At 43.8% G+C, this 27,706-nt stretch overlaps 1 protein-coding gene and 1 pseudogene across 1 annotated transcript; both read left to right on the forward strand.

Moving 5' to 3' along the window:
• Ear-ps5 (eosinophil-associated, ribonuclease A family, pseudogene 5) lies at positions 8,978–9,454 on the forward strand (annotated as a pseudogene).
• Ear6 (eosinophil-associated, ribonuclease A family, member 6) lies at positions 23,758–24,633 on the forward strand. The gene is made up of 2 exons (NM_053111.2): positions 23,758–23,819; positions 23,983–24,633. The coding sequence occupies exon 2, from the start codon at positions 23,988–23,990 to the stop codon at positions 24,453–24,455; it is 468 nt and encodes a 155-aa protein (NP_444341.1). The 5' UTR covers positions 23,758–23,819; positions 23,983–23,987; the 3' UTR covers positions 24,456–24,633.
• The last annotated feature ends 3,073 nt before the right edge of the window (positions 24,634–27,706 follow it).

The following is a 27,706-nucleotide window of genomic DNA, read 5'->3' on the forward strand; positions in this document are numbered from 1 at the left end:
TTGCCACAAAACCAGCACCTTACCAATGCCTGTGGGACTTCTGCCTGAAAACCACAGACCAAGGCAGAAGAGATAGAGGGGTGGCGAAGTAACAGATTCTGCTTTCACCATCTGAGTTCTGATAAGCGGCTTGTTAACCCATAACAACACCCTCATTGCTTAGTGCCTTTTATATGAGATGTTCTGGGGACATCAGAATGACAATGGATTTTTTTTTGAAGGAGGAGGGAGTTTCAAGGCAAAAGAGGGGATGATTTTATAATGAGCTTTAAACTAGAACCCATGTTGTATGGTTTTGTTATTATCACATGAACACTCATGATTACAGTAAATTATTTAAGGACTGCTCGTGCAAGTATATAATGCTTCAGGCATAGGCTGCCCTTACTCCACTGAGATCTCTTTCCTTACCCCACCCCTCTTCTCAGTGCTTTCCAAGCTGAGCCATCTCACCATCACTTACCACTCCATACCACTGCAAATCAGCAAGAGAGCTCAAGTACACCAATGCAAAGTCCATTTGAGTCAACTGCTCCTGCCATAATTCCAACACTTTGGAGGAAAAAGTCAGAAGATTCAGGGTGACCTGAATGACATACTGAGTAAACAAGAAATCTAAAAGAACCACAACTCCAAGGAGAAGAGCTGACAGGAGAGAGAAAATGGACGATGAATGGGAAAGGCCTGAACAGGCAACCAGTGCTGGTATGCTAAGCCTGTTTGTCCCTCCTGCACCCTGAGTGAACTAGCTGCTTTTCATTTAACACAAAAAGCTGGCTATCAGGTCCTGTTTTCCGGAACAGACAGCTTCTTCAAATGTGTTGTCCATAGTAATGTAGTGATAAGCTTACCTAATTTCCACTAGCTGACGTGTGTGTGTGCCTAGCTCTATACTGTTCTTCCTGCAAGTTCACAGTCACAGTAAAGGGGGACAATGTGGCCATGAACTACAAAGCAAAGGATAAAGTCACAAAATAAGAGCAGAGACGTGATGCCCATACCTGTGTTCTGGCTGAACTACACTGTGCCTTTTTTTTTCCATTTTTTATTAGGTATTTAGCTCATTTACATTTCCAATGCTATACCAAAAGTCCCCCATATCCACCCACCCCCACTCCCCTGCCCACCCACTCCCCCTTTTTGGCCCTGGTGTTCCCCTGTACTGGGGCATATAAAGTTTGCAAGTCCAATGGGCCTCTCTTTCCAGTGATGGCCGACTAGGCCATCTTTTGATACATATGCAGCTAGAGTCAAGAGCTCCGGGGTACTGGTTAGTTCATAATGTTATTCCACCTATAGGGTTGCAGATCCCTTTAGCTCCTTGGCTACTTTCTCTAGCTCCTCCATTGGAGCACTATGATCCATCCATTAGCTGACTGTGAGCATCCACTTCTGTGTTTGCTAGGCCCCGGCATACTCTCACAAGAGACAGCTACATCTGGGTCCTTTCAATAAAATCTTGCTAGTGTATGCAATGGTGTCAGCATTTGGATGCTGATTATGGGGTGGATCCCTGGATATGGCAGTCTCTACATGGTCCATCCTTTCATCTCAGCTCCAAACTTTGTCTCTGTAACTCCTTCCATGGGTGTTTTGTTCCCAATTCTAAGGAGGGGCATAGTGTCCACACTTCAGTCTTCATTCTTCTTGAGTTTCATGTGTTTAGGAAATTGTATCTTATATCTTGGGTATCCTAGGTTTGGGGCTAATATCCACTTATCAGTGAGTACATATTGTGTGAGTTTCTTTGTGAATGTGTTACCTCACTCAGGATGATGCCCTCCAGGTCCATCCATTTGGCTAGGAATTTCATAAATTCATTCTTTTTAATAGCTGAGTAGTACTCCATTGTGTAGATGTACCACATTTTCTGTATCCATTCCTCTGTTGAGGGGCATCTGGGTTCTTTCCAGCTTCTGGCTATTATAAATAAGGCTGCTATGAACATAGTGGAGCATGTGTCCTTCTTACCACTTGGGGCATCTTCTGGATATATGCCCAGGAGAGGTATTGCTGGATCCTCCGGTAGTACTATGTCCAATTTTCTGAAGAACTGCCAGACTGATTTCCAGAGTGGTTGTACAAGCCTGCAATCCCACCAACAATGGAGGAGTGTTCCTCTTTCTCCACATCCACGCCAGCATCTGCTGTCACCTGAATTTTTGATCTTAGCCATTCTGACTGGTGTGAGGTGGAATCTCAGGGTTGTTTTGATTTGCATTTCCCTGATGATTAAGGATGTTGAACATTTTTTCAGGTGCTTCTCTGCCATTCGGTATTCCTCAGGTGAGAATTCTTTGTTCAGGTCTGAGCCCCATTTTTTAATGGGGTTATTTGATTTTCTGAAGTCCACCTTCTTGAGTTCTTTATATATGTTGGATATTAGTCCCCTATCCGATTTGGGATAGGTAAAGATCCTTTCCCAATCTGTTGGTGGTCTTTTTGTCTTATTGTGTCTTTTGCCTTGCAGAAACTTTGGAGTTTCATGAGGTCCCATTTGTCAATTCTCGATCTTACAGCACAAGCCATTGCTGTTCTGTTCAGGAATTTTTCCCCTGTGCCCATATCTTCAAGGCTTTTCCCCACTTTCTCCTCTATAACTTTCATTGTCTCTGGTTTTATGTGAAGTTCCTTGATCCACTTAGATTTGACCTTAGTACAAGGCGATAAGTATGGATCAATTCGCATTCTTCTACATGATAACAACCAGTTGTGCCAGCACCAATTGTTGAAAATGCTGTCTTTCTTCCACTGGATGGTTTTAGCTCCCTTGTCGAAGATCAAATGACCATAGGTGTGTGGGTTCATTTCTGGGTCTTCAATTCTATTCCATTGGTCTACTTGTCTGTCTCTATACCAGTATCATGCAGTTTTTATCACAATTGCTCTGTAGTAAAGCTTTAGGTCTGGCATGGTGATTCCGCCAGAAGTTCTTTTATCCTTGAGAAGACTTTTTGCTATCCTAGGTTTTTTGTTATTCCAGACGAATTTGCAAATTGCTCCTTCCAATTCGTTGAAGAATTGAGTTGGAATTTTGATGGGGATTGCATTGAATCTGTAGATTGCTTTTGGCAAGATAGCCATTTTTACAATGTTGATCCTGACGATCCATGAGCATGGGAGATCTTTCCATCTTCTGAGATCTTCTTTAATTTCTTTCTTCAGAGATTTGAAGTTTTTATTATACAGATCTTTCACTTCCTTAGTTAGAGTCACGCCGAGATATTTTATATTATTTGTGACTATTGAGAAGGGTGTTGTTTCCCTAATTTCTTTCTCAGCCTGTTTATTCTTTGTATAGAGAAAGGCCATTGACTTGTTTGAGTTTATTTTATATCCAACTACTTCACCGAAGCTGTTTATCAGGTTTAGGAGTTCTCTGGTAGAATTTTTAGGGTCACTTATATATACTATCATATCATCTGCAAAAAGTGATATTTTGACTTCCTCTTTTCCAATTTGTAACCCCTTGATCTCCTTTTGTTGTCGAATTGCTCTGGCTAATACTTCAAGTACTATGTTGAAAAGGTAGGGAGAAAGTGGGCAGCCTTGTCTAGTCCCTGATTTTAGTGGGATTGCTTCCAGCTTCTCTCCATTTACTTTGATGTTGGCTACTGGTTTGCTGTATATTGCTTTTATCATGTTTAGGTATGGGCCTTGAATTCCTGATCTTTCCAAAACTTTTATCATGAATGGGTGTTGGATCTTGTCAAATGCTTTTTCTGCATCTAACGAGATGATCATGTGGTTTTTGTCTTTGAGTTTGTTTATATAATGGATTACATTGATGGATTTTCGTATATTAAACCATCCCTGCATCCCTGGAATAAAACCTACTTGGTCAGGATGGATGATTGCTTTAATGTGTTCTTGGATTCGGTTAGCGAGAATTTTATTGAGGATTTTTGCATCGATATTCATAAGAGAAATTGGTCTGAAGTTCTCTATCTTTGTTGGGTCTTTCTGTGGTTTAGGTATCAGAGTAATAGTGGCTTCATAAAAAGAGTTGGGTAGAGTACCTTCTACTTCTATTTTGTGAAATAGTTTGTGTAGAACTGGAATTAGATCTTCTTTGAAGGTCTGATAGAACTCTGCACTAAACCCATCTGGTCCTGGGCTTTTTTTTGGTTGGGAGACTATTAATAACTGCTTCTATTTCTTTAGGTGATATGGGACTGTTTAGATGGTCAACTTGATCCTGATTCAACTTTGGTACCTGGTATCTGTCCAGAAATTTGTCCATTTCGTCCAGGTTTTCCAGTTTTGTTGAGTATAGCCTTTTGTAGAAGGATCTGATGGTGTTTTGGATTTCTTCAGGATCTGTTGTTATGTCTCCCTTTTCATTTCTGATTTTGTTAATTAGGATTTTGTCCCTGTGCCCTTTGGTGAGTCTAGCTAAGGGTTTATCTATCTTGTTGATTTTCTCAAAGAACCAACTCCTCGTTTGGTTAATTCTTTGAATAGTTCTTCTTGTTTCCACTTGGTTGATTTCACCCCTGAGTTTGATTATTTCCTGCCGTCTACTCCTCTTGGGTGAATTTGCTTCCTTTTTTTCTAGGGCTTTTAGATGTGTTGTCAAGCTGCTAGTATGTGCTTTCTCCCGTTTCTTCTTGGAGGCACTCAGAGCTATGAGTTTCCCTCTTAGAAATGCTTTCATTGTGTCCCATAGGTTTGGGTACGTTGTGGCTTCATTTTCATTAAACTCTAAAAAGTCTTTAATTTCTTTCTTTATTCCTTCCTTGACCAAGGTATCATTGAGAAGAGTGTTATTCAGTTTCCACGTGAATGTTGGCTTTCCATTATTTATGTTGTTATTGAAGATCAGTCTTAGGCCATGGTGGTCTGATAGGATACATGGGACAATTTCAATATTTTTGTATCTATTGAGGCCTGTTTTGTGACCAATTATATGGTCAATTTTGGAGAAGGTCCCGTGAGGTGCTGAGAAGAAGGTATATCCTTTTGTTTTAGGATAAAATGTTCTGTAGATATCTGTCAGGTCCATTTGTTTCATAACTTCTGTTAGTTTCACTGTGTCCCTGTTTAGTTTCTGTTTCCACGATCTGTCCATTGAAGAAAGTGGTGTGTTGAAGTCTCTCACTATTATTGTGTGAGGTGCAATGTATGCTTTGAGCTTTACTAAAGTGTCTCTAATGAATGTGGCTGCCCTTGCATTTGGTGCGTAGATATTCAGAATTAAGAGTTCCTCTTGGAGGATTTTACCTTTGATGAGTATGAAGTGTCCCTCCTTGTCTTTGTTGATAACTTTGGGTTGGAAGTCGATTTTATCCGATATTAAAATGGCTACTCCAGCTTGTTTCTTCAGTCCATTTGCTTGGAAAATTGTTTTCCAGCCTTTCACTCTGAGGTAGTGTCTGTCTTTTTCCCTGAGATGTGTTTCCTGTAAGCAGCAGAATGTTGGGTCCTGTTTGTGTAGCCAGTCTGTTAGTCTATGTCTTTTTATTGGGAAATTGAGTCCATTGATATTAAGAGATATTAAGGAAAAGTAATTGTTGCTTCCTTTTATTTTTGTTGTTAGAGTTGGCATTCTGTTCTTGTGGCTGTCTTCTTTTTGGTTTGTTGAATGATTACTTTCTTGGTCTTTCTAGGGCGTGATTTCCGTCCTTGTATTGCTTCTTTTCTGTTATTATCCTTTGAAGGGCTGGATTCGTGGAAAGATATTGTGTGAATTTGTTTTTGTCGTGGAATACCTTGGTTTCTCCATCTATGGTAATTGAGAGTTTGGCCGGGTATAGTAGCCTGGGCTGGCATTTGTGTTCTCTCAGTGTCTGTATAACATCTGTCCAGGCTCTTCTGGCTTTCATAGTCTCTGGTGAAAAGTCTGGTGTAATTCTGATAGGCCTTCCTTTATATGTTACTTGACCTTTCTCCCTTACTGCTTTTAATATTCTATCTTTATTTAGTGCATTTGTTGTTCTGATTATTATGTGTCGGGAGGAATTTCTTTTCTGGTCCAGTCTATTTGGAGTTCTGTAGGCTTCTTGTATGATCATGGGCATCTCTTTCTTTATGTTTGGGAAGTTTTCTTCAATTATTTTGTTGAAGATATTAGCTGGCCCTTTAAGTTGAAAGTCTTCATTCTCATCAATTCCTATTATCCGTAGGTTTGGTCTTCTCATTGTGTCCTGGATTACCTGGATGTTTTGAGTTAGGATCCTTTTGCATTTTGTATTTTCTTTGACTGTTGTGTCGATGTTCTCTATGGAATCTTCTGCACCTGAGATTCTCTCTTCCATTTCTTGTATTCTGTTGCTGATGCTCGCATCTATAGTTCCAGATCTCTTTCCTAGGGTTTCTATCTCCAGTGTTGCCTCGCTTTGGGTTTTCTTTATTGTGTCTACTTCCCCTTTTAGTTCTAGTATGGTTTTGTTCATTTCCATCACCTGTTTGGATGTGTTTTCCTGTTTTTCTTTAATGATTTCTACCTGTTTGGCTGTGTTTTCCTGCTTTTCTTTAAGGGCCTGTAACTCTTTAGCAGTGCTCTCCTGTAATTCTTTAAGTGACTTATGAAAGTCCTTCTTGATGTCCTCTATCATCATCATGAGAAATGTTTTTAAATCTGTGTCTAGATTTTCGGTTGTGTTGGGGTGCCCAGGACTAGGTGGGGTGGGAGTGCTGGGTTCTGATGATGGTGAGTGGTCTTGATTTCTGTTAGTAGGATTCTTACGTTTGCCTTTCGCCATCTGGTAATCTCTGAAGCTAGCTGTTTTAGTTGTCACTGTTAAGAGCTTGTTCTTCAGGTGACTCTGTTAGCCTCTATAAGCAGACCTGGAGGGTAGCACTCTCCTTAGTTTCAGTGGGCAGAGTATTCTCTGCAGGCAAGCTCTCTTCTTGCAGGGCAGGTACCCAGATATCTGGTGTTCGAACCAGACTCCTGGCAGAAGTTGTGTTCCACTCACTAGAGGTCTTAGGATCCCATGTGGAATCCTGTGTGGGCCCTTGCGGGTGTCAGGCGACTCCGCTGGCAAGGTAGCCCGGGGCTCGAGTGGAGCGGAAGGGGCTTGTGCCCCAGATCAAGCCCGGGTAGCCTGCTTCCCTATGTACTGCAGTCTCAGGTTCCGCGCGATTGGATTGGGGCAGGCGCTGTGTTCCACTCACCAGAGGTCTTAGGATCCCGTGGGGAGTCCTGTGTGGGCCCTTGCAGGTGTTGGGCGAGACTCTGCTGGCAAGGTAGCCCGGGGCTCGAGTGGAGCAGAAGGGGCTAGTGCCCCAGATCAGGCCCGGGTAGCCTGCTTCCCTATGTACCGCAGTCTCAGGTTCCGCGTGATTGGATTGGGGTAGGCGCTGTGTTCCACTCACCAGAGGTCTTAGGATCCCGTGGGGAGTCCTGTGTGGGCCCTTGCAGGTGTTGGGCGAGACTCTGCTGGCAAGGTAGCCCGGGGCTCGAGTACACTGTGCCTTTTATGCTTTGAAATTAACTGCAATATAAAGATATAATGTTTTCAGGAGAGATGGCTCATTGGCTAAGAGCACTGACCATTCTCACAGGTTCCTGAGTTTGATTCCCAGCAACCACATGGTGGCTCAAAACTACCTATGATGGAATCTGATGCCCACTTTTGTCTGTCTGAAGAAAGTGACAGTGTACTTACATATATTAAAAAAAAACAAATAAATATTTACAGTTTTCAACCTAAAAGTAATCTTTATTTCTGCCTTCTGAAAAATCAGAAAGTTTAGACAGTGTGGATCTAAATTTCCTGGATGCCACATCCAACAGAATCTGAAGTAGATGCTTTCTTCACTGACATCAGACACGATGGCACAAGTTTTTACCCCAGCACTTGAGAGGCAGAGTCCAGTAGCTCTGTGTGAATCTGAGGCCAGCCTGATCTACACAGCAAATATCAAGCCACCCAGAGCTAAATAGTGAGACCTGTCTCTCAGAAATCAAACAAAGAAATAAAGCAAAACAAAAACAGTCCTCAGCCCCTGAGGAGATGAGAGGTAGTTTATTCAGTAACCCAGCACTGAGGAGGCAATGCCAAGACTACTACAAAGACTACAAAGAGAGTGATCTGGCTGAAGGCAAATCAGTGAGAAGCTGGAGAATTGATGGGACCTACAGCCTCGTGCTGGATAAATGCCATACACTAAGCAGGACCAGAGCTGTTGAGCCCTGGAGTCCCTGAAAACACTATGATACTAAAAAAGGTGTTCTTATGGATAAGACTGATATATAAAAGCCTTGTAGGTTTGGGAAGGATACAAGAGCTAGAGGTGTCCTAGAAACCAATATGCAGCCTCTAAATGACTGTCCCCAGGGCTTATCCTAACTGCTTTCATCTCTAGTGTGTTCTAAGCAGCCGTATCCCAGAATAGTGTCATCAAAGGGGAAGGCTGCTGAACATGGAAGGACAACCCCACTGGGATGATATCTCATTTCAGAGTAAAGCAGGACCCCCATCTCATACCAGTTTCCCTATTAACACGCTAGGAAGGTTGAGCAGTCCATTGAGAGTTACAACATTCTTAGTCTAGTAAAGAGACTCTAGTTGAGAAGATTCCAGTGGGAAGAACATCCACACCTGTGTTTTCTGTGTTACAGAAGAAAATGAGGCCATCTCTATGCCAGGTCCTCCTTTCCCAGGTCCCACACCAGCACAGGAATGCATAGCCCGCTCCTGCCCTCTGCTGACCACAAGAAGCTCTTACAGACCTCACTCTGGGCTAGCTCATAGCCCAACCTTTCTTAGCCTCCTGCAGGTGCCCAGCTTCAGCCTCTTCTTCTCTTTCTGAGACTGCACACTCTGCAGGAGATCTCCACCTCAAACCCACGATGGGAGGCATGTGCTAGAGCAAAGTTGCTCAAGGTCATGGTAGAAGAAAGGAGGACAGGAAAAGGCACTGTGTCCCACAACATCAAGGACAAGCCCATGGCACCCTAGCTTCTTCCTGCTGAGTCTTACTTCCTAAAGCTGAGCATCCACACACAGCAGCACAGGCTGCTTACAACCTGGCTGATAAGCTGGGTCTGGAAGTGCCATCCTGGAACCCTACAACTTCCAGCCTGAGGCAGAAGGATAGAAAATTAGAATCCAATCCGAGACCAGCCCCTTCCCAGAAGTTTTACACCGAGCCTATCCATAATAGCACCTACCCCCGATGTGACGATCCAATGCTGGTTGTTAACAGGTATAGACCAAGATGTAAGGATATAGATACGTTTCTTCACACAAGTTTTGCCAATGTTGGTGTGTGTGGCCATCCAAGTGGCTTCTGCAAAGAGCATAAAAGTGCAAACTGTCATAACAGTTCATCTCAGGTACCTATAATTGTCTGTAACCTCACAACTCCAGGAAGAACTTATACCCAATGCAGATACCAAATGAAAGGATCAGTGGAGTACTACACAGTTGCCTGTAAGCCCAGAACTCCATGGGACAGTCCCATCTATCCAGTGGTTCCGGTTCACTTGCATGGGACATTTTAGCTCCAGTGCCAGCACTTTGTACCTTCGCTCATCTGCTACTGCCATGATCACAGTAGTGAACAACCAATTCCTCTGTCTGCGCTGCATGTCCCTGTCCTCGTGAAACCTGATCCTTAGTCCCTATATTCTTGCTGAACAGACATTTTCTAATCAATAAACACCTTTACGTACAAATCTAGATCCCTAGTATCTCTGTGTCTGACAGCACTGGGGAGAGAGGAAGGAGGAGAGACACAAACAGAGAAGTGTGTGTGTGTGTGTGTGTGTGTGTGTGTGTGTGTGTGTGTGTGTGTGTGTGTGTGTGTGTAGGTAGGAACTCATACCAATTGAGGCACCCAACTAGTACCTGGAAACAAATGAATCTGAGAAGAGATGGGTATTTTTCCAGGAAGTTCCTACAGAACATCTTCCCTGAAGTTTCTCTGTGGGAAAGAAGTGGCTGGCAGAGGAAGTCAGGGAGCTGGGATCTCTCAGTGAGGCTATCCCTTGCCCTCTCCCTGCATAGCTGTCCTTAGAGGTCAATTGTGAGATCATTCAACACAAACCAGCAAGGACACATATCAGGATAGTGGAGCTGGAATTAACACATGAAAGAGATGAATAATGAGAGGTCCTGCCCTGACTCCTGAGGACAGACTTGTAGTCAGGAAACAGTTTCAGACAGGGAGGTGCCATCCCTTTAAGGACATGGGTGAGCCCGGCATCACCAGATGTGGCCTAGAGCCTTCCTGCAGTGTCAGATGCAGAATGGATCAGCGGGGTGACATCCTCAGGTCCACACCTCTGACTTTCAGTCTGGATCCCCAGCTTCCATTTTGCTCTTCCTTTCTGGGATCCCAGATGCAAGACTTGGCCTCTCCTCCCCACTGGGCATTGGTGGTACTTCCTGCTCTCAGTGGACCACAGTCAGGGCTGCAGGGAAGCCACTCCTCTGGACAGCAGATGCAGAGTCTGCTCCTCGAGTTGGTGTGTGGAATCTGCACTTTATACATGAATGCTAAGTTTGGAGAACTTTATGGGTTAGCATAATCCACTGACTCAGGTGAAACTGGGTACAGCCTGAGCGTCTCACTAGGTACCTCTGGCTGTCCTGGAACTTGTTAGGTAGACTAGGCTGGTTTTGAACTCACAAAAAAAATTTATTTTTACTTTCAATTTTTGTTGGCTAAGACCTGCTGAGAAACAAATGTACGTATGCTCATGAATCTTCAAGTCTGGGATGGATCTTAAATGTACTTTAACTCTCCAGATAGGTCACTGTACTGGCTAGTTTTGTGTCAACTGGACACAGCTGGAGTTATCACAGGGAAAGGAGCTTCAGTTGAGGAAATGCCTTCATGAGATCCAGCTGTAAGGCATTTTCTCAATTAGTGATCAAGGGGGAAAGGCCTGTTGTGGGTGGGACCATCTCTGGGCTGGTAGTCTTGGGTTCTATAAGAAAGCAAGCCAGTAAAGAACATCCCTCCATGGCCTCTGCATCAGATTCTGCTTTCTGACCTGCTTGAGTTCCAGTCCTGACATCCTTTGGTGAGTAACAGCAATATGGAAGTGTAAGCCGAATAAACCCTTTCCTCCCCAACTTGCTTCTTGGTCATGATGTTTGTGCAGGAATAGAAACCCTGACTAAGACATTCATGCTTAGATTTACCATCAAATATAGCAAAATTAACAAAGGGGGAACACAGCTTTTAATGTGTGCTAAATTATCTGATTACCAGTAGAACTTAAACAGCAGGAAACTCAGAAATGAAGCTTCTTGCAGAGTGTACAGGGGCCAGAAAAACTAGTAGCACAAAAAGGAACCCATGTGTGTTTTGTGTAGACAGCGTCTCCTTGGCATGCAACTGTGTAACTGACAGGAATCCATGAAGTTCAGACTCCTGCTTAGGGAGGTTAAGAAGGATTTCCCAGCAGTGTTCAAAGGAAGTGCGTTAATCAGAGGCAGATAGAACCTAAGATCCACACTCTATTGTGTAGAATGTGACTGTTGGGAGGCAGGACTGGAACTGTGGGTTCCAATCAGGAGCTCACTCTACAAGCCTAATAAGACTTGGATCCATGCAATAGAGTAGAGCAGGGATGTTGGTCCAGAGTTACAACAGGCATGCGGGGGCTGGGGGTGTAGCTCAGTTGGCAGTGCTTGCCTACCATGTACAGAATCCTGGGTCCAGTGCCTAGCACTGCATAGACAGAGCATCCCACAATCCTAGTATCTTGAGGTAGAGACTAGAGGATGGGAAGTGTGAGGCCAGCCTGCCTTACACTGTGAATTTGAGGCTACTTCTGAATCCCTGAGACCCTGTCTCCAAAAGCAAAAGCAAAATACAAGCCAAGCAAACACCAACACCAACCCTGTGGGCCATGGCATTTTCCCATTCTGTATTCTGTGGTCACTTTCTCACTGTTATTTCCAATCTCTCCAGTCACATGCTCCAGCCATAGCCACAGCTTTTCTGCCTGGGAGCAGGGTGACTCAGCCAAACATGGAGGCCTATGTGCAATCAGAACACTGTGACTGGGCTCTGTCATCTAAGACTTCTATTGGTTTCTAGTCAGCACCACAGACACCCCATGCTCTAGAGAGGTTTCCTATTGACAACAGCACTCTCCTGGGACAGAGTCCTTTCTAGCACTCTCTCCCTCAAAGCCTCTTTTCTGGTGGCCATTTTCTGTCTCTTGTTCTCTACTCACATACACTAACACAAGTCCTCACACTTAACATTTGAAGCTAATGTCTACATGTCAGAAAGCGTATGACCCTTGTCTCACTGAGCCTGGAGTACTTCACATAAGATTCTGTCCAGTTCCAACCATTTCTTGAAAACTTCACTGCTTTCCAAATGAATGGAACTCCTTTGTGCAAAGGTGTCCCATATTCACCCTCTAGTCATCTATGGATGAATGGGCATGGGCTCAACAGTAGTATTGCTGGATCAGATGGTAGATTGTGGAGAAACTGCCACACTGATTTACATGTGGCCACGCCAGCTTATACTCCTGTCAGTAGGAAACAAGCCTTGGGCTTTCCCTGGATCCTTGCCAGCATATGTAGTCAGTTCTTTTTTGATACTAGCCACAGTGACCTAAGTGAGATGGAATCTTAAGCTATTGGGTGTGAGGGGCTATTTTGTTTGTTTGTTGTTTTGCTTCATTTTGTTTTATTTTGTTTTGTCTCTATGTAGTCCTGGCTGTCCTGGCCCTCACTCAGTAGTTGGGGTGTGATCCAACTCAGAGATCCTGAGTGTTGTTTTAATTACATTTCCCCAACCTACCGTGAAGAAAACAAGTGACAAAAACTAATGCTGTCAAGGATTTGAGGATAATGGTGAAGGGAAAGGGGGAAATTGTATTCAACACTAATGGCAATGCCAACTTGTAGAACCACTGTAGAAAATAGAAAGCAGTAAAGACAGGACTACTCTATTCCCCAGCTCCAGCATGCACCTATCTATGCCCTGAAGACACACTACAGAGATACTTGCTCAGCTATACATACTGCTGATCTATGCAGGAGAGCCAGGAAGTGGGTTCAGCCTGATGTCTATCAACAAAAACTAGATAAGAACAGTGAATCAAAACACGCACAGCAGAACTTTATGCAACCATAAAGGAAAATGAAATGTTGACGTATAGCTCTGAGTTTATCTAAATGCTTTGTGCTCCTGGAGGGTCCAGAGCTTCCAGACACACACCCAAGGAATTCTTTGGATCCACAAACAAAAGACACATACACAACTTAGCCTAATTTTAATATGCCTTGACTAGCTCAATGATGGGTCATTTCTAATCCTCTGCCTGCTACCCCAGGTCCAATTGGGGAATTGGCCAGTGGCCACTCACCTGAAATCCTACAGAGCTAATTGGCTCTCTCTCCTGCAACTCTAAATCTGATCCATCTTCCAGGGAATCATGAGGATTCTACATCTCTTCCTCTCTTTTCTGTCTCCTCTCCCATCTGTCCCCTCTCCCAGAAACCTAGAATTCCTGCCTCTCTATGCCCGGCCACTGGATGTTGGCTCTTTATTGATCTATCAAACACCAATTGAGAACAAAAACATTTAGCACTTGGACACACAGATTCCTGATTAAATCAAAGCATTAGAACCAAACCCCCAACATTGACATTTGCAGGAAAGTGGGTAAAATTGAAAATCATCATGTTAACTGAAATAAGCCAGAAGCAGAAAGCCAAATGCCACGTTTTCTCTCATTTACAGAACTTTGATTTTTTTTTAATTTATTGTTTTTATTTTATGAATATGAATGTTTTTACTATGTGAATGTCTGTATACCATATATGTGCCTGATATCAACAGAGGGCAGAAGAGGGAGTTGAATTCCTGGAACTGGGGTTACAGATGATTGTTAGCTACATGGGAACTAGGAATGAAACCCAGGTCCTCTGCAAGAGCAGTCAGTGTTCTTAACTGCTGATCTCTCTCTCTACCTCTATTTTTTTAATGGTGTGTGTGTGTGTGTGTGTGTGTGTGTGTGTGTGTGTGTGTGTGTAAACAGACATTAAATTAGATGAGAAGTGAAGAAGAAATCTTAAGGAAGGTGTAAAATACAGTAGAAGAGCACATGGAATAGGAAAGCAGAAGTTGGAACTGTCTGAAACAAAAGAGCCAAACTGCCCAGGGTGAGGAAGTACAAGGAAGGTCAGAGAGACAGAGGAATTAAGAACAAATTATGATTACACAAGTGAGTGAAATGTCCATGATAAACACCATTATTTTGTATCTAACCATTACATAGACAATAACTAGAAAATGGCTCATTAAACTGTACTTTCTGACATGATCCATCCATCTGAGAAGATAGTGGCTTAGCATCCTGATGCTGTGGCTTCCTCTCACCTTTAGCTAGCAGATTCCATAGGAAACGGAGACAGGGACATTCCTTCTCATGTTTATCCATGTGACCATTCTTATTTCTGAGACATGTTTTGGCACTTTTCTCCTCATGGTCTCTTCTCTATGTGTAGCTAGGGTGGCTTAGGCTCTCCCATACTGTAATCTCTCTGAGAAGCAGATGTTACAGGTAATGATCTGAATCTGGACGGTAGCTCATGGGGTTTCAGGGAGGTTGTGGGTTTGTTTGTTTATTATCCATGCTTTTTGTTTCCTCTTTTTTTTTTTGGTTGTTTTAGTGGTTTACAATTACTGTGTTAGAGGGTGCATACATACCACAGCATATTGTGGAGGTCATGTATGTGGAGGTCAAAGGACAACTTTTAGAAGCTGGTTCCCACCCTCCGCCATATGGGCTCTGCAGCTCAAACTCGGGTCATCAGCGGTGCCTTTATTTGCTGAGCCAACTGTCTGGTCCAGTAAGAGAAGTTTGAGAGCCTTCCTTTGGATCACAGGTGGGGGTGTACCCTCCTGTGTCCTCAGGAAGGGTGTCTGCCTTGAGATCACTGGCTTTAACTTAAAAATATAGCCCCAGCTATGAATATCAAGCAGTGTGACAGTCATTGGGGTTCTCAGGGTCACCTGGTAAGGTCCCTTTCACAGAGGATCCAACTGTTCTGTGGATCTTACCAGGAGAATCCAGCTCCTTTTACAGTAGATGTGTACAACTTTGTTCCCATACTCATGTAGAGTTATTGGACTTGCCCCAAGTTCATAGTGTATTATCCTGAATCACCTGATTTGCATCAGAGTCTAACCCAGAACTCATGTGAGGAAAAGCCATACAGCAACCAAGGGCTACACTTGGTGTCAGTTTGTGGAGCTACTCTAACATTCCTGGAGGCAACGAGAACAGATTGAGCCATTTATCAGAGGTTTCTTGGCAACGTTTTGCTAGACTCTACTTAAGAGCTTGGTTAATCCTTTCAATACCGCCTGAGGTTTGGAGCTTCCAATCAGAATGTGGATAATATTTTATCCCTAGTGTTGTAGAGATATATTAAGTCACTGTGGTGTGAAAGAAGGTTCATCTGTGAATCTTTAATGACCAGGAGAGACCAAACCTTGGGATAGTGTCCCTTAGGGAAACATATTTGACTCCTCTGTAGACTTTTCAGCCCCAGTGGATAAAGTTTCTACCCAGCCAGTGAAGGTGTGTACAAACACTAACACTTACTTGAAGCTACCACAAGGAAACAAAAGCATACATTCAAGCTTCCACTCCCCACTGGGATAGGAGTCCATCCCAGACATATATATAGCAAGGGCCTTTGCTGGTTGATCCACCACCTCATTCCACCCTCACCCTTATCTCCATATTCCTTAGTAGCAGGATTCACATTGTTAAGACTTAGGTAAAATAGCAAGGCCAAGATGGAATGTTAAGGCCTAAGTAGAAATGTTAAGGCCTAGGTAACTGTTTCCTGGCTAGCCTGTCATTTTGTGCTGTTACTAATATTATAAGGAAATTTTCTCATGTGTTCTTTCTGCTGTTACTAGGAAACTTTCTCATGCCAAGTTGATTTAATATTCTTTAATGTTCTGTGCCCTTGGAAATCATGATAAAAGTCAATAGAAATGCTTTGTATAGGTGCCTACAATAAGCTTAAACCCAAACCAACCACTCAGCAGCACTTCCTGCACCTGTGTATAAAGACTTATGGCATCTGCTTTTATAAGTTGCCCCTAGGATGGAACCCAACATAAGAGAGACACCTGCATCTGTTTATATTAAGATTTCATTTTTTAGTAAGGGTCAAGTAAAGTTTAAGTTCCCAGGACCTCGGTAGGACTTGACATCCTACTTGGTACTAAGAGGCGTGTATATGGGTAACTGTCATCCTGGTTGGCAAGTTAAGACATGAAGGTTAGTCAAATTCCATCCTAGTTGACAAGTTAAGACATGAATGTTAGACAAGGCAAGTCCTTTGCCACAGTTGAATACTCCAACCAATGGGAACAGGACGAGTGTACAATAAAGGCATGTTCCTAAGGAAACCCCCATCCCTAAATCCTGATTGGTGAAAATCTTGGAACAGATATTTGTAATCTCAGGCTTAAAAAGCCCTACAGGATCTTGACACAATGTCACAGTCTGCTCCCGATTCTGACCTGAGTCCCTGATCTATCAGCCTTGGGGTGTGGTGTTCAATAAACCATTCCTGTTTGATGAGATCCACCAGTGTCTGAATGGCTTGTGTGATGATTCCCAGACACCAACACACACATTGGAGTCATGGTGTCATTTTACACTCCAAAACATGCCATGACTTGTAGGACAGTGAGCTGTGCACAGACAGGCTGGTCCCAGGTCCAGTACAGGTCTTGAATCCTGGTGACCTGGTAGGTGGTAACTTCTGCCTGCATGGGTGAGCACGTGTTCAGCACACCTCCTGGGCTCCTGGCTCCTATAGCAGCCAGAGCCTCCCACAGTTCCCCTGCAGGGAGCTGTGAGGCCATCAGTCAGGTAGACAATGCCCCAATCTCCCGGTATTCTGTCTGGATTCCACCCGCACAGGTATGCTCCTTTCCATGGTTACCTAGCAACACCCAGGTAGACTGGGCCCACTCTAAAGGGGGTTGTTTGGCCCCTCCTCCGTCTCTTACCCTCTTACCCCCTTATTCTCTTGTCACTCTTATGCTTGTTTCTGGCTTACCCCTTCTCTCCCATCCTCTTTCCCCCTTCTCTCCACTTGGCCATGGAGCTCCTATATTTCCCTGCTCTCTCCCTCTCTCTCTGTCTTTCTAAAATAAATGCCTTGAAACCACGGACTGCCTCTTCTCATTAGGACCCTCATTGCTGGAGCAATGGAGCAGGTCTTCCTCTAAAGAGCCACTTGCACCTAACCTCCCTCAGGGAGACCTCTCTGCATACCCAGCCACTTCCACCACCACCAACCCGCCCGCCAAGCAAGCCACCTGAGCTACCCAGATACTCTTCACCCTTAGGGAACCTAGCCAGAGCTCCCTCTTCCAGGCCTTTTCCCTTCAGCCTCTGGCCAGAGTCCACCCGAGGGTCCCTCCTGTCCCCACTCAGTTCTCAGCTCTTCCCGCACATCCAGCAGCATCTTTAATGTCCAGGACTGAGAACCTGACATCCCTGGTCTCTGTGTATACCAGGGACCCCAGAACCTTCTCTTCCATGGTACCCAGCAGTGTCTGAGGTGCCAGAAAGTCTGAGCCCAACTCCAGTAAGTCCAGGGGAACCTCAGACTGCGCCTTTCCCATCCCCAGAGTGGGGTCCTGCAGCTTCACACAGCCTGACACCTGCCCAGCAGTGCCATGGGGTGTGCAGATTCAAACTCTTCTAATCCACTTATTCTAGTGGCCCGCCCTGGGCCAGACTCCGGAACCCATTTCTTACCCCACAGTGACTATTGATCTATCATGGTACATGCTTTTACTACCAGCATTTGGGAGGCAGGAACAGGAGAATCTCTGAGTTTAAGGCCAGCCTGGTGATTTTCAGGACTGTTAAAGCAACACGGGGAAATCGTCTCTCAAAAAAAATTGCCAAGGCTCACAAGAAATTTTTGTTTATGTTTACTGTATCTGTTCATATTCATCTTCTTAAAAATTAAAACTATAGTATTTCTTACAAATGATGTATAGCAAGTTATACACCCTTTACTATAGTATATGTTTTTATAAGTATCATACTCTCAAGAAATAATCCTGTTTTATTGTATTGCTTTCATTTGGTTGAGGAATTAGAGAGATTCGTTTAGGTTGAGGATCTTATGAAACAGGGTCTCATGTAGCTTAGACTGAATCATATTCTTTCTATAGACAAAGATGACTTTGAACTCCTAATCCCCCTGCCTCAACCTCCCAAGTTCTTCAATTGAAGACATATGTCATTAGATCTGGCTAGTAAAAACATATTTTTCAAAACAAAAAGATAAAAAACAGAATTCGATGCTGGATTATATTTTCAAACTCTAGAGGATGACATTTTGATTCCAAATCTGATTTTCGCCTATACTGTTCTACATCCTTGTGCTGTTGAATTATATAAAGTCTGCTTTATACAGATACACAATTGGAGAGGGAAGAACTAACACACAGCTACCACAGAGGAGTTGAGGGACCACCAGGTTTCCTGATCCACACATGATGTAATAACCAGCAACAGCCACTTGCTCCTGGGATCCACTGTTATATCACTGGGAGAACCTTGACACTCAGAAACATTGTCTTGATATTGTAGAGGAATAAAGATGGAGACCTTTCCCACTTCTCTCATTCTTGAGACAGTAGGGTTTGGCTCTGCTGCCACTGGAGTAGAATATGCTAGAAAAGACCAATTATTAGATACTGACTTATTGGTTTATGTAGTAATTTACTTGATTTACTTATACTATCTGCACTGCCTGTTTGTCAAGTGTGACTTCACCTGAACCTGCTGACTGCCAGGGATGCTTCTGCAAACTCTTGCTTGCCTACCTGCCCCACCTTGTGGTCCTAGAGTATAAAATGAGAATACAAACCAGCCCCATGCTGGGAGACCTTCCAGGAGTTATGCAGGCTTCACTCCATGGGTGACACCACCACTCTTCTGGTCTCATTGGTGTCAGTGGGCTGATTCCAGAAAGATTGCCACAAAACCAGCACCTTACCAATGCCTGTGGGACTTCTGCCTGAAAACCACAGACCAAGGCAGAAGAGATAGAGGGGTGGCGAAGTAACAGATTCTGCTTTCACCATCTGAGTTCTGATAAGCGGCTTGTTAACCCATAACAACACCCTCATTGCTTAGTGCCTTTTATATGAGATGTTCTGGGGACATCAGAATGACAATGGATTTTTTTTTTGAAGGAGGAGGGAGTTTCAAGGCAAAAGAGGGGATGATTTTATAATGAGCTTTAAACTAGAACCCATGTTGTATGGCTTTGTTATTATCACATGAACACTCATGATTACAGAAAGGTATTTAAGGACTGCTCATGCAAGTATATAATGCTTCAGGCATAGGCTGCTCTTACTCCACTGAGATCTCTTTCCTTATCCAACTCCTCTTCTCAGTGTTTTCCACACTGAGCCATCTCACCATCTCTTAACACTCCATACCACTGCAAATCAGCAAGAGAGCTCAAGTACACCAATGCAAAGTCCATTTGGGTCAACTGCTCCTGCCATGATTCCAACACTTTGGGAGGAAAAAGTCAGAAGAATCAGGTTGGCCTGAATGATATACTGAGTAAACAAGAAACCTCAAAGAACCACAACTCCAAGGAGAAGAGCTGACAGGAGAGATAAAATGGAAGATGAATGGGACAGGCCTGAACAGGCAACCAGTGCTGGTATGCTAAGCCTGTTTGTCCCTCCTGCACCCTGAGTGAACTAGCTGCTTTTCATTTAACACAAAAAGCTGGCTATCAAGTCCTGTTTGCTGGAACAGACAGCTTCTTCAAACGTGTTGTCCATAGCAATGTTGTGATAAGTTTACCTAATTTCCACTAGCGGACTTGTGTGTGTGCCTAGCTCTATACTGTTCTTCTTGCAAGTTCACAGTCACAGTAAAGGGGGACGATGCGGCCATGAACTACAAAGCAAAGCATAAGGTCACTAAGGAGGAGCAGAGACCTGATGCCCTTATCTCTGTTCTGATTGAACTACACTGTGCCTTTTAAGTTTTGAAATTAACTGCAAATATAAAGATTTAATGTTTTCAGGAGAAATGGCTCATTGGCTAAGAGCACTGACTGCTCTTCCAGAGTCCTGAGTTTGGTTTCCAGCAACCACTGATGCCCACTTCTGGTCTGTCTGAAGCCAGTACAGTGTACTTATATATATTAAATAAATAAATAAATATTTACAGTTTTCAACCTAAAAATAATCTTTATTTCTGCCTTCTGAAAAATCAGAAAATTTGGATAATGTGGATCTAAATTTCCTAGATGTTGTACCCAACAGAATCTGAAGTAGATGCTTTCTTCAGTGACATCAGACACGATGGCACAAGCTTTTACCCCAGCACTTGATAGACAGAGTGCAGTGGCTCTGTCTGAGTCCGAGGTCAGCCTGATCTACACAGCAGATATCAAGCCACCCAGGACTAAATAGTGAGTCCTGTTTCTCAGAAAACAAACAAAGAAATAAAACAAAACAAAAACAGTCCTCAGCCCCTGAGGAGATGAGAGGTAGTTTATTCAGTAACCCAGCACTGAGGAGGCAATGCCAAGACTACTGGTTCAAAGAGAGCGATCTGGCTGAAGGCAAATCAGTGAGAAGATGGAGAATTGGTGGGACCTACAGCCTCGTCCTGGATAAATGCCATACACTGAGCAGGACCAGAGCTGCTGACCCTTTGATACTGAACACCATGAAACTGAAGAGGGTGTTTTATTGATAAAACTGAGAATAAAGGCCTTGTAGGTTAGGGAAGGTAGCAAGAGCTAGGGGTGTCCTAGAGACCAACATGCAGTCTCTAAATGACTGTCCCCAGGGCTTATCCTAATTGCTTTCACCTCTAGTGTGTTCCAAGCAACCATATCCCAGGGCAGTGTCATCAAAGAGGAAGGCTGCTGAACATTAAAGCACAACCCCACTTGGATGATCTCTCATTTCAGAGTGAAGCAGCACCCACACACGTACTCACCATTACCAACCAGTTACCTTATCAACAGGCTGAGGAAGCTGGGCAGGCCATTGAGAGTTACAAAATTCTTAGTCTAGTAAAGAGACTCTAGTTGAGAAGATTCCAGTGGGAAGAACATCCACACCTGTGTTTTCTGTGTTACAGAAGAAAATGAGGCCATCTCTATGCCAGTCCTCCTTTCCCAAGCCGTGCACTAGCACAGGACTACAGGCCCGCTCCTGCCCTCTGCTGACCACAAGGAGCTCTTACAGACCTCATTCTGGGCTAACTCATAGCCCAACCTTTCTTAGCCTCCTGCAGGAGCCCAGCTTCAGCCTCTTCTTCTCTTTCTGAGACTGCACACTCTTCAGGAGATCTCCACCTCAACTCTGAAGTTGTCAGAGTGCTGTATAGCCCTCAGATCGGAGAGTCACCTGTCCCATTCTGTGTCAGCCTGGAACCTCACCCCAGATTCTGGTCTTCTTTTGTGGAATGAAGGATCTGTAATAAAAGACGGTATAGATTCCTTCCATCTCAGAATCTCTCTAGTGCTTTGAGTCACTGAATAAATGTGGGTGCACGTGCATATGTGTGCATGTGTGTGCGGGAACAACTATGAAGGGAAACAGACATTCATTTAATTTTAGTGTCGGGCATAACATCCGGTCAGTTGGCTTTCTTGTTTGGGGTCTGTGGTAGAGAAACGTCCACGATGGGAGACATGTGCTAAAGCAATGCTGCTCAAGGTCATGGGAGAAGAAGGGAGGACAGGAAAGGGCACTGTGTCCCACAACATCCTTCAAGGGCAAGCCCACTGCATCCTAGCTTCTTCCTGCTGAGTCTTACTTCCTAAAGCTGAGCATCCACTCACAGCAGCACAGGCTGCTTACAACCTGGCTCATAAGCTGGGTCTGGAAGTGCAAGCCAGGGACCCTAGAACTTCCAGCCTGAGGCAGGACAGAAAAATTTGAATCCAATCTGGGTTTCTAAGCAAGTTCAAACCAAACCCAGGCTTACTCACACTCCACACTCCTTAGCACCCCGCAAAAGATCAGTCCCTAAAAAAACGGGTTCCTGTGACAATTTTATAAATGTTGTCCACTGTCATTTCCATAGACAGCCAGAGCACTTGGCAGAGCTGTGTCAAATACTACTCTGACAATGGGCATCTGTCAGTCAGTAGGTAGGTCAACAGTAGTCATTGTAAGAGGATCCCAGGTTTGAAGAAATTCCAAGTTTTGGACACAATGTCTCACCAATTGAATCTGAACAAAAAACATCTATCAGCCGGGAGTGGTGGCCCACGCCTTTAATCCCAGCACACAGGAGGCAGAGGCAGTCGGATTTCTGAGTTCGAGGCCAGCCTGGTCTACAAAGTTAGTTCCAGGACAGCCAGGGCTATACAGAGAAACCCTGTCTCAAAAAAAAAATCTATCAGTTGGGACAGCAAAATATTCACTGTAGCTTATAGGTCAAGTGCAGAAGTATTTCTTGAGACCATACCTTATGATATTCATCAAATTTGGAAAGAAAAACCCAAGGGCTTACTACTAGGATATAACTCATGATGTACTTCACAACAGAACTGGGAGCAGGTCTGGAGATGTGTCAGTGGATGGGAATGCAAGGGAGGTTTGCATAACAAAAAAACTTAGGCATTTAAACTATGGAAGCCAAAACTCTCTCTCTATGTGATGCTAGGGATGTACCTCAGTGGCAGTTCATATCTCTAGATTGTAAAAGGCCCCAGGTTCAAACCCCAGCACAAAGAAAAACAGAAACAAAAATTCTGTTGGGGTTATTGCATCTTTTTAAACATTGGCTTATAGTAACTCCGGCATCTTAGATAAAGAGGTATTCTTCTGAGGGTCCATGGTGTAAAACTAGACCATCAGTAGTAGCTCTGGAACAAATGAGGGTAGATGGAAATGTAGAAAGGAATCTTATACAGGAAACAATCAGAAAAATACTATGAACTATGCCGTGACTACAGTGTTTTGTTATTGTTTCTATATGCAATATTTAAAGTTTATCTTTTAGTTTTCACATGTGTCTGCATCCACATGTGCCATGCATGTGCAGGTACTAACAAAAGCCAAACAGGTGTCCAATTCCCATGGACCAAGAGTTATCACAAGCTGTGGCCTCTGGGTGACAAACTGGGGTCCTCTGGAAGGGGAGGAATCTGGAAGAGAGGAAGTTCTCTTAACCACTGTCATCTCACTGAACTCTAAGACCTATTTTTACTTGTGTGTCTCTGTGTGTGTCTGTGCACATGTGTATGAACATGCCAAAAGATGCTATTAGAAGACATGAGATGTCCTGGGATGGAGTTAAAAGCAATTGTAAGCCATCCAGCACAGGTGCTGAAACCAACCTTGGGTCCTCTGGAGAGCATCAAGTACTCTTAACAACCGAGCTATCTCTGCAGACCTCAACATCATATAATTTTAAGATGCAAGACAGAAAGGTAAATATCTCTTATGATTCAGGCTTCCCAAGACTTTCTAAAAGTGTGTAGTCAGGCTAATAGGAAACTTGTCTGTCCCTTACTGAAAACAGTCAACAGGCAATACAGAGATTTCTATGTAGTGTTCAAATTTAGACTTCAAACTGACCTGCACAAGAGGGCTTGGAATTTCTTCTTTACAATGGAGCCAGCAGCACCATGGCTTGGCCAAGTGAAGAAACAGAAGGCTGGTTACACAAGCAGGCAATGTACCAATCTGTGGGTTCTGCATGTTGAAGACTCTGAGCCACCAGCTCCACCCACAGAGCCTGCTGTATATCTATGGGCCCAAGTAGAGCTCACCCATTATCCCTGATTTCCAGGACAACCAGTGCTCAGTTCCACGGGAGCCACAACACAGACTGGGTAAGACACTGACTATCTAGGCCTGGGACAGGAGAGGCGGGTGATGGGGCAGAGTCCAGGAAAAGTGTCACTGTGGACCCACAGTGACAGCAGAGGGCCTTCAGGAAGACATAGGGAAAACTGAGGTAGCGTGGGAGTAGTCACTTCTCTTCTGTCCTCACAGGAAACATGGGTCCGAAGCTGCTTGAGTCCCAACTTTGTCTCCTGCTGATGCTGGGACTTGTCCTAATGCTTGCCTCATGCCAGAAACCAACCGCATCCCAGTGGTTTGCTACCCAGCATATCACTTATAAAGCCAACCTCCAATGTAATGTTGAAATGCAGGCTATTAACATGCATAGACCAAGATGTAAGGGCTTAAATACTTTTCTTCATACAAGTTTTATTAATGTTGTTGGTGTGTGTAGCAATCCAAGTGGCTTGTGCAGCGACAAAATAAGTCAAAACTGTCATAATAGTTCGTCTCGGGTACCTATAACTGTCTGTAACCTCACAACTCCGAGAAGAAATTATACCCAATGCAGATACCAAACAAAGGGATCAGTGGAGTACTACACAGTTGCCTGTGAGCCCAGAGTTGCATGGGATTGTCCCATCTATCCAGTGGTTCCAGTTCACTTGGATGGGACATTTTAGCTCCAGTGCCAGCACTTTGTACCTTCGATCATCTGCTACTGCCAAGATCATAGTAGTGAAGAACCAATTCCTCTGTCTGCGCTGCATATCAGCACCTGTCCTCATGAAACCTGTCCCTGACTCCCTTTAACTCAGCTGAATAGATCTTTTCTAATTAATAAACACATTTGCATACAAATCTAGATCTCTGGTATCTCTGTGTCTGACAGGGTTGGGGAGAAAGGAACAGGGAGAGACATACACAGAGAAGAGTGTGTTTGTGTGTGTGTGTGTGTGTGTGTGTGTGTGTGTGTGTGTGTGTGTGTGTGTGTTGAGGCAGGGCCTCATACCAATTGAGGCATCTACCCAGTGCCTGGAAACAAATGAATCTGAGAAGAGATGGACATCTTTCCTGAAAGTTCCCACACAGCATCTTACCTGAAGTTTCTCTGTGGGAAAGAAGTGGCTGGCAGAGGAAGTCAGGGAGCTGAGATCTCTCAGTGAGGCTATCCCTTGCCCTCTCCCTGCATAGCTGTCCTTAGAGATCAATTGTGAGAACATTCAACACAAACCAGAAGGACAGACTCCAAGATAAGGGAACTGGAATCTGCACAGGAAAGAGATGAATAATGAGAGAGCCTACCCTGGGGTTACAGATGATTGTTAGCTACTTGGGAACTAGGAATCAAACGCAGGTCCTCTGCAAGAGCGGTCAGTGTTCTTAACTGCTGAGATATCTCTCCACCTCAATGGATTTTTAAAAGTGGTGTGTGTGTGTGTGTGTGTGTGTGTGTGTGTGTGTGTGTGTGTGTGTGTGTGTGTGTATACTTATATGTATGAATATGCATGGATTTAGATGAAAAGCAAAGATGAAATCTTACGGAAAGTGTAAAATAGGGGAGTAGAATACATGGAATAGGAAAGCGGAAGCTGGGACTGTGTGAAACCAGAGAACCAGCCACACAGGGTGAGGAAGTGCAAGACAGGTCAGAGAGGCGGAGGAATGAAGGAGAACAAATCGCGGTTACACAAATGGAAAAAATTTCCGTGATGAACACCACTACTTTACACAGACAAGAAGCAGGAAGTGGATCTTCAAACTATCCTTTCTGGGGTGGCCCATCCGTCTGAGAAGACAGAGGCTCAGCATCCTAATGCTGTGTCTTCCTCTCTCCTTTAGCTAACAGATTCCATAGGAAATGGAGACAGAGACATTCCTTCTCATGTTTATCCATGAGACCGTTCTTGTCTCTGAGATAGGTGTTGGCACTTTTCTCTGTATAGCTAGCATGGCTTATGCTCTCCCACACTATCATCTCCCTGAGAAGATTATGTTACAGGCGATGATCTGATTCTAGACAGGGGGTGATGGCATTTGAGGGGGGTGGAGGTTTGTTTATTGTTTGATGTTTTATTTTAATGCTTTACATTTATTGTGTTGGTGGGGGCACACATACCATAGCACGTATGTGGAAGACATGTATGTGGTGGTCATGTATGTGGGTATCAAAGGAGAACTTACAGAATCTGGTTCCCTTCTTCCACCACATGGACTCTGCATCTCAAACTCGGGTCATCAGCAGTGCTTTTATTTGCTGAACCAATTCTCTAGTCCATTAAGAGAAGTTTGAGAGCCTTCCTTGGATCACAGGTGGGTATTTTTCCTCTATGTGCTCAGATGGAATCTCTGCTTTGAGGCCGCTGATTTTAGCTTGAAAATATAACTCTAGCTGTTAAGATCAAGCAATGTGACAGTCATTGCAGTCCTCAGAACCGCCTGGTAAGGTCCCTTCCACAGAGGATCCAACTGTTCTGTGGATTTTACCAGGAGAACCCAGATCCATTTAGACTGAGTGTGGACAACTTTGTTCCCATACTCCTGTAGGGTTATTGGACTTGCCCCAAGTTCATAGTGTATTGTACTGAATCATCTGATTGACCTCAGAGTCTAATCCAGAACGCATGTGAGGAAAAGCTATACAACAACCAAGGACTATATTTGGTGTCAGTTTGTGGAGTTATTCTAACACTCCTGGGGGTAACAAGAACAGATTCACCCATTTATCAGAGGTGTCATGGCAAAGTTTTGCTAGAATCTACTTAAGAGCTTGGTTAATCCTTTCAATACCACCTGAGCTTTGGGGCTTCCAATCAGAGTTCAGGTAATATTTTATCCCAGAGCTGTGGATATAGATTGAGTCACATGTGTAAATAAAGGTTAATCTGTGAGTCTTAAATGACCAGGAGAGACCAAACCTTGGAACAGTGTCCTTTAGGGACACATATTTGACTCCTCTGTAATCGTTTCAACCCCAGTTGCTAAAGATTCTATCTAGTACAAGAAGGTGTGTAAAACCACTAACACATATTTGAAGCTGCCCCAAGCAGACAAAAGAGTACGTTCTACCTCCCAGTCCTCACTGGGATAGGAGCACGTCCTCTGCATTGCTCCAAGATGTGTAAAGAATGAGGGCAGCAGCATTGTGAAAACCATAACCTGATATTCTTGCTTTACTGTAGGTAACTCTCTACCCAAGAACAGTCAAGTTACCATTTACAGAGTAACATCTCTCTCTGGATGGAATGAGTCATATATTCCCTGATTTTTCTTAGCTGCAGGACCTAAAGAGTAAAGTTGTTTCCCACATTGATCCATGGCCAGTTTCTGTTGCCCCTTTTTCATAGCAGACTGATGTACATATAGGTTTTATATCATCTGTCTTTGGAAGGATCAGTACTCTCAGGCGGATCTATCTGCAATGCTGTCTTCTTTGCTTTTCTCTGGGCTGGAATATTTCCTTGGGAAACATGAGACACGCATGCCCTTCTGATGGCCCTGCCAGTAGATGACTGATCTTTGTCAAAAACTTCGACAGCGTCCAAAAGATTTAAAATATTTTTTGCTTATGTTTTATAGGTCAGATGTTGGCTGAAAGCCGTTACATATAGGTTCTAGGAATCAAACTCAGGTTGCCAGACATGAATAGCAAGGGCCTTTGCTGGCTGATCCACCACCTCACCCCACCCTAACCCTTATCTCCGAATTCCTTAGTAGCAGGATTCATATTGTTAAGACCTAGGTAAAATAGCAAGACCAAGATGGAATGTTAAGGCCTAATTAAAATGTTAAGGCCTAGGTAACTGTTTCCTGGCTAGCCTGTCATTTTGTGCTGTTACTAATATTATAAGGAAACTTTCTCATGTGTTGTTTCTGCTGTAACTAGGAAACTTTTTAATGCCAAGTTGATTACATATTGTTTTATGTTCGGCGC

The sequence above is a fragment of the Mus musculus genome, chromosome 14, assembly GCF_000001635.26.
Source record: "Mus musculus strain C57BL/6J chromosome 14, GRCm38.p6 C57BL/6J".
Lineage (NCBI taxonomy): Eukaryota > Metazoa > Chordata > Mammalia > Rodentia > Muridae > Mus > Mus musculus.

Excerpts from the sequence above, each read along its gene's own strand:
- Ear6 (NM_053111.2), top strand. The coding sequence starts at position 23,988 with ATGGGTCCGAAGCTGCTTGAGTCCCAACTTTGTCTCCTGCTGATGCTG.